Source organism: Hypomesus nipponensis, chromosome 11 (genome assembly GCF_054491055.1).
Source record: "Hypomesus nipponensis isolate SF chromosome 11, ASM5449105v1, whole genome shotgun sequence".
Taxonomy (NCBI): Eukaryota; Metazoa; Chordata; class Actinopteri; order Osmeriformes; family Osmeridae; genus Hypomesus; species Hypomesus nipponensis.
In genome coordinates this window covers 16,737,339-16,744,876 of record NC_140371.1, presented here as the reverse complement: position 1 = coordinate 16,744,876, position 7,538 = coordinate 16,737,339, and the positions used below count along the sequence as shown (strand labels likewise).

Sequence of the window (7,538 nt, the reverse complement as noted above, 5' to 3'; positions counted from 1 at the left end):
TGGGGCACGTGCCCCAGTAAAAAGGGTCTAACAACGCCCCTGCATTGCAGTTTTCAGACTGGATTTTGGGCCCATGTCTAAACCATCGTTAGAAACCTGAACCCATGAAATGCAGTGTAGACATGCAGAGCGCCACCCAGTGGCCAGAGTTGGCAACAAGCTATTTGCCTGCTTTTCATTATGTGATACATGTCTATACAGCCCAGATGCTATGTTGTTACATAAAACATGATTTTCTTTTTTACTGTTTTACTCCAAACCTAATGACTCCACTCTGTTTAAGTCTTTAATGTAAATGGTCAATTTAAATCCATCTCAATTGATCCCCACCTGTCAGGTCAGAAAGGTATAGAAAATATATACTTTTACCTTTTTTTACCCTAACCTTTATTTGTCACTTTATAAGTTCATTCAAATAAAATAGCTTTGCACTATTAACTTTATCCCCTTTGACAATGCAACAGGACACCATCTTGTCAACACATCCTTTTAAATGATAACACATGCAAAATATCAAAATTGTGATAGGTTCCTTATTTTATACATTAAGACATGTACATGTGTAAAACATAATCTGTACATGTGTAAATTATATAAAACAAACAAATACCAAAGACACACTGTAATCTCAATTCTTCACAACACAAATGTTTGCAGTTACAATGTGCTCATGAACAGTGCAAGTGTGTGATGCAGCTTACACATCTAGAAATGTTGACCATTCACTCCACATCTAGTTGTATTTCTCACATCCTTTTTTCCGTATGTCATTAATTGTAAAATTATCATAAAAAAATGTGAAGATGTCAGCAAGTAGATCATCGTGTTCTACGTGGTATAGAGGGTGGAAAGGTGTCTCTATATGATGGTCTTTGAGGAAGTGCTCGCAATGGACTTGATACGTAACGCTCATGCAGGATTTTTTCTGGAACCCTTGCAAACACAAGAAATTACATTTCTTAAAGCAAGCTATGATATGAATTCTTATTTAGCCTCTATTTAACCAGGACATGCTCAATGAGATACACAAATAATTTTTGTATGAAAGAGATTCAAACCTTTGTCCTCTATTTTGTTGTGTAAACACAAATGTCAGAGTCAAAAGTTACAAGTTACAACTACAGGAAAATAGTTTTGTTTGTTTTAATGTTCACGTAAAATATCACATGGCCAAATGGTGTCTTTACACTTGAAACACCCTTTTAACGGCCTAGTCAAAGTGTCAGTGTCAGCGTGCTCACTTTTGTTTGTTTTCTCAGAATTCCATGTGTTTGTTTAAGGTGGTTTATGATGTAATATCACAGTTGCTGATGTATGCTGATAAAACTACATTGCTTGATGGATGTCTTACCTTTCTGGTACTCGTGGAGGGATCCTAGGTGGGGGAAGGTTCGGAGAGGCCTCAGTAGGTCGTGGGGGTCGAGGTGGAGGAGGGAGATAGTCTATTGCTTCCTATTGAATGTAGCAAAAAGTATACACCGTGTATCATCAATACAACAGGCTAAAAATTCTCGATGTGCCTAGTAGGAATTATTATCCATTAATGTATCATGTATGTTAATTGTAAAATGGAACCGTGGGATTTTGAAGCTTTGAAATATACATTAAAACTTCACCACTGGATCTTTGAAATACTTTTCCCCCTAGAAGTCATGTGTTCATTTGTATGTGACACTTTGCTCATCCAAACAAATCATTAGAAAAGTGACCTAAAAGGTTCTCTGGACTAAGATAGAAGGGCTTACCAAGAGCCAGTTGCTCACCTCAAAATCTGGCTCTGTTCCACTGCTGAAGCTGATGGTGCTATGTGTGCTGAGTCTGTTACTTCCACTACCTGAATACAGCAGAAGGTTGGATCTGAAGTCATCAAAAACCGAAACCAAACTAGTAATACAACAAGTTTTTTTTGCATAGACTAAGCCCCCAAACACACTCATTCCGTGTGCAAACCACAAGCAGGTGTCAGTTCCATTTCTCAGCTCTAAGATACTGTAGAGGCTTAGAGTGCAACAAAGCGTGGAAACCAAACAGACAAGAGGAAATAATGGATACATTCAGATCTCATTGCCCTCCAGATGAATACTGGGGTCAACATGGTTGCAGGGGGCTAAGAACTCACTGGAAGTACTGGATGTGCTTCCTTTTTGCCAGGTGCCTCTCTGGATTGGGTGGGGCACAGGAGGCGGTGGGGCCATGGCCTGGGGGCTGGACTCATACACAGCACACTCCAACGTCGTGTCAGTACCCCAGGAACAATTATTTGGGAGTGGAGAGGTGATGTCTAGTTCTCAGAGGGAAGAAACAAAACCAGATCAACTACTGTACAAGCACAACTCAGAAGCAACATGACATGAACATGAAAGTAAATAATCTGAACCCTTTTACCCAGCTCCTTTCCCATCTTCTCCATGTCTTTGTGGCGTCTGTAAATACTGTCTCGTAATTTTTTCAAATTTTCCTGCAACATAACTTCAACACTTCATCATTCATTCTAAACATCCTCTTGCTCCTTAACAGACACACATTACACATTTATTCACATTTACTACCAACCCATAGCTTTCAATGACATGTACCTGTCTCACTGTACTTAAATATACTTAGAAATCAGTTATTACTATTGACCTGCTGAAAGCGGATAGAGTTGGATCTCCTTTCCTGGTCAAACTGCCAGGCCTTGAACTCTTGGACAGCCTCATCCACACTCATGGCCCCTACTTTCACCCTCTCTTGCAGGGCTATGAGCTGCCTTTGCCCTGGGGTCTTCATCCCAGCATAGGGATCGTGGGTGGAGGGCGAGATGGCACCGGAAGCAACAGCCTGTCTTCTCACTGGCCTCGCTAGAAGTTTGAGACAGAAACGTTTAATGCCACTTTACTTGCCAAGAAGAAGAAATCTTGACATTTGTCAACGTGATCATACACCCTTCATATACAGTAAAAGGAACAAGGGCTCTGTCTGAACTTATAACAATTAACTACCTAGTACAGCTGCTGCTTCTCTGGAAATATTCTGTGGATTCGATTCCTCTTTTGAAGAAAACACTGGATTGGAAACAATTTCTTGATTGTTAGATTCTTCAGATTTTGATGAATGGTGTGTTCTCTCAGTTGTGGAGAGAGCATTGTAAAAATAAAACAACTTCCTACCCCTTGAGATGTAGGTTTGTGGCAGTTTGGGCTCTATAACTGTCACTGGTCTGGGAATTGGGGCTGGTGGACGATTTAAGACTTCAAGGACACAGGTTGCATTTTCATCCACTGTGTCATAGATTTGGTCTGGAATACACGGATCATATGGGTCCTCCTCCAGCTCATATGGGTCTATCATTTTATCACACTCCTCTTCCTGGGTAAAACTTGGATGCTTTTCTCCTTCCCTCCCTATTGATAAGAGAAAGGCATACGATTGTCATGACAATTCAAATGTTCAAGTTGCTCCTGTGAGAAACTCATTTTCTCTATTGTCAGAAAAAAATTGAGTGATTTTATAAAGAATCTCATAGTATGCATGATATACAGTACTGGGCAAAGGTCTTAGCCACACCCAATTTTTTTTACATGAATATTGTCAAAAATGTTTACTACATTTATTTATTTATTTGTTTGTCTTCTGTATTTGTGCGGCAATGTTGAAGTGCAATGTTGAGAATATTTTTGTTTAGTCTTTTCAATTGATTATTTCTTAAAGAATTTTGGCTTGACTTTAGAATAATTTAATACCTGTGAAAAACGTTCTTAGCATAGCTTCCTCTGAGTTAAGAGGCGCTCCTGTTACTGCCTCCATGGACTCATCTGAAAGCAAAAAATAAAAATGATTACCATTACCATCACTATCAAACATGAACCAAAGAGGACGGATACTTATGACTCTTCATTGTAAATTCATACATAGGTCTTCCATGCAGTCTGGATTCAAGTCTATCATTGACTCGTAAATATCCTCTCTGAAACCCGTGTTCAAGGAATACTTCAAGATGTTGTCAGACATGGACTCATACACATCCCCATCCTCCTCCTCTGCCATGGACTCTCCAATGTGGGACTTAACAATGTCAGCTGTTTCCTGAAAGGGTGGTTCAAGATAGAGAAAGAAATGAACTCAGCTTTCACCATACTGGGTACAGAATACTGCTGCTTGACACTAATCTTGCCCATTGACAAGGACAACGTGTCTGTGTAAAAGTGTTTTTTACGAAACTGCTAAACATTAGTGTTGCTGACAGGTATAAACTCTTGTTGATAATGGACTTACTACAAATTCATCCATGAACTGCCTGAGGTCAGAAAAGCCACTCCTCTCTGCCAGTGTATTTGGGTAGTTTCCATGTTTGTTCATCACACTGTAAGCCTGTAAGGCTCCAGGACACTGCAATAGAACTGTGGTCAGCTTTTTCAGACCGTACTTTGCAGCAAAGTGGAGAAGAGTGGGAAGCTCCTCGTTCCGCTGATCTGAAAGACAAAACAAAGTTTAACTTGGCATGATTAGAATATAAATGGCTATTGTTAGCTTGGTGGGAAGAAAAAAAAACAGAATTGTAAAAGGCAATGCTTACATGTAGCCATGTTATTTTCTTCCATCTGTCTTATTCCAAACATCTGAAGTCCATTTGCAGGCATCCTGCATTTCACTGAGTCTGTAAGCAAGGTGTCAAGTGTTTCTGTTGCTTTAGAAGAGATGTTGAATGCCTGTTGAAGAAAGAGTAAGCCCGTGAGACAGCAGCCCCAAAACAGTTTTCCAAACTGGTATGCCGGGTAAATAATTTGCTCTTTGCCTGTGTCAACTCTCACTTGGCACATGAAATCCATAGGAGCAGAGGCATTTTCCAGAAAACTACTTATTTCTCCCATTCTTGTATAGTATGTAACAGGGCTCAAACTGATTGAGGACTCGTCACTGTACAGAGTTAGTGACACCTCTCCAGCTGGCATATCTAGAAAAAAAAGATAAAGCTTGTCTTATTTAATGCAAACTTACAGTGGTACATAGAATGATGTGTCTGTAGTACGACACCGTGATAGTGAAATGGTGGGTTATTATTGCAAAACATCTTTCAGTACAGTATGTGGTTCACAGTTTCATGCTTACCAGGCGAAGCAACACTAACTGTATATTCATTTTCTTGAATTCCTGGGATCCTTAAAATGACTGTGTCATTAGATGAAAACTCAACTTCTATTTTTGACTGACAGTCCAATTTATTTGTCAAGATGATGTAAAGAGTAACCTCGTCCTTTAAGAAGACATAAAACACAATCAGACATGCAGTGAATAGCAGTTTCAGAATCAACTGAATTATTAACCAAAGCCCTTCCTACCCCACAAAGTACTCTGTTTGGCTGGACAGTGAGACAGGCAGGGTGTACTATACTCTTAGTCTGAATTTGCAGAGTCTCTGAGATAATGTTGTCTTTGTTCTCCTGGGAAGAGATCTCAACCACAGTCACTGGTGTGGTTTCATCCGCTGTTTTGGCAAGGGCTTCAATTTCATTGTCAGCTTCCTCTCTCTTGCCTTTAAAAGTTAAGAAAAATTCAGAATGTGCTGTAATATTTATTGTGCTATAATATTAATATCAATATCAATTAGGATAAGTGATCATTACTTATACCAAATTAGAAAATGACTCTACAAATAGTGAATCTGAATCCCCGCAGTAACAAACGTACTGTCACTGATGGCCTCTAAAATAGTGGATATGTAGAGAGCTGGTTCATCCTCAGTATAGAGTTTCCTCCAGCTCCGCCAGTGTTCAAAGTTACAGATGGAAACATCTTCCTCTAACACACCACACAACAGAGCCACTACCCTGTGAGGCTGGTGAAGAAGTCTCTGAAATGGCCCCAGGACCTCAGGGTCACATAAAAGGTCCAGAAATGGTAATGTCAACAATGGTACAATGCATTTACTGCCATGGAAATGTTCAAAGTTATATCCATGTAGATAATCAGCCGGTCCCACAGTGTACAGGACAATGGACTTCCTGAGAAACTTTCGAGAGGATTTTAGGATCCTCTGTAAATATATTGCCCATTCCTCAGCTTCAGCAGTGTGGACAATCAATATCTCACAGTCGGGGGGGGATTCAGGATTTTCTAAAACACACAAAATGTTAACACTGAGATTAGCTGATTACAGAGGCATCATTGATGCACATTTTTGATGAATTGACTGTCCTTTATCTATATTAAATACATTAAGAAATTAACATTTAGGAGTCTTGCTGTGGGGAAAAATGTTCGATTCTAGATGCACAGCACCATCTGTCTCACAGTACATTCGGTCAAGGTAACAATGCAGTACAGTCAACAGGCTAAACCACCACAGTACTACAGAATAAATATGAGTAAGAGTAACTGGGTTGAACTCATTACTGTATTTACATAATGATGTCAAGGTAACCCCTGCACAGCTAGTGAATGGCACACACCACTATCAGTCCCCTTCAATATTCAGAGCTCTGTTCTTTCTTCTTAAAAACATTTAATTTGCACAAAAGTAAACTTAATTGATGAAATGATTGTTGTGAAAGTTATTAATAAACGACACTGACGACAGAAAAAGCTTTCTGGGGTTTCGGGGTAAAACAAGTACATTGACCGATAGCAAATAGCGGAAGAATTCGATCACACTTCCTTGTTTGAGAGGCCATCCTCTTACATTTTATAACTAACCACATTTCAAAAAGGTTAAGTTCTTAATTCAAAACAGTCAATTAAAATACACTCTACCCCACTCCTGATTATTGAACAATCTGTGATTCATCCGCACAGTTAAGAGAGTGATAATAGTACTTTTTAAGATTGATTCCACTTTTAAACTTTTGTTTGACAATGAAGCAAATAGGTTAATGACCTTCTTACCAAATGAGGATGACACAACTCCTTCCATATTGTGAAGTTAAAAGAGCTTTGCATCAAGTCTTTCACGTCAGTCAAACATCTGAACTGGTGTTCCCTCAGCTCTGGACGTTGTGCACTGAAGTACTTGCTTTCTGTTCAGCTTCACTACTTACTCTGTAATATAAATAGTCTTTGTTGATTTCCTGAATTTAGGTGGCTTGGCGTCACTTCCTGAAACTGAAAAGTGGCCAAACAGAAGTGGAAGTGAACAAGTGCATAAATGTGTCAGTGGCTGTTTCACTTTTACACTATAAAATCTACAATACATTCAAGCATTATTTTCCACCTTTAATTTAATTGCATGAATTACAGGAAAGAGGTTCAGTTGTAACAGTTCACTGTAAAACTGATTTGTACTCTTTTGACGATTTTCCACAAGTAAACTATGACATGTCGGTATGTCACATGGACACACCAACATGCAAAAAAGGTAGCACCACACAATTTATCCTCCCACGCCTTCACCACTACACAAACACACACTAAACTACTTACACACATACACACACACACACAAATACACACACACACACCTGTCAAGTGTGCTTGTTCTTATTTTCACTTCCGTAGCAAAGTTACTCAAGTTTAGCCTTGCAGTGTGCATGCTTTTCAAAGTCAAAACGACAAGCCAAGAGACA

The 7,538-nt window shown here is 39.3% G+C and overlaps 1 protein-coding gene across 2 annotated transcripts; it reads right to left on the bottom strand.

Annotated features, from left to right (window-relative positions):
• Positions 1–513: 513 nt before the first annotated feature.
• On the bottom strand, positions 514–7,005 carry pik3ap1 (phosphoinositide-3-kinase adaptor protein 1). 2 transcript variants are annotated; one of them, XM_084667210.1, is made up of 17 exons: positions 6,862–7,005; positions 5,668–6,093; positions 5,319–5,512; positions 5,089–5,233; positions 4,791–4,933; positions 4,556–4,688; positions 4,255–4,451; positions 3,891–4,065; positions 3,723–3,794; positions 3,150–3,383; positions 2,982–3,044; positions 2,626–2,840; positions 2,386–2,458; positions 2,120–2,287; positions 1,764–1,834; positions 1,352–1,452; positions 514–933 (listed from the first exon to the last, which is right to left on the bottom strand). In XM_084667210.1, exons 1-17 carry the CDS (start codon positions 6,887–6,889, stop codon positions 819–821), a joined length of 2,553 nt encoding a protein of 850 aa, XP_084523336.1. In that variant the 5' UTR covers positions 6,890–7,005; the 3' UTR covers positions 514–818. The 2 variants fall into 2 exon arrangements, with proteins under 2 accessions (XP_084523336.1, XP_084523337.1); XM_084667211.1 differs by having other exon boundaries at positions 2,120–2,281.
• Positions 7,006–7,538: the final 533 nt, after the last annotated feature.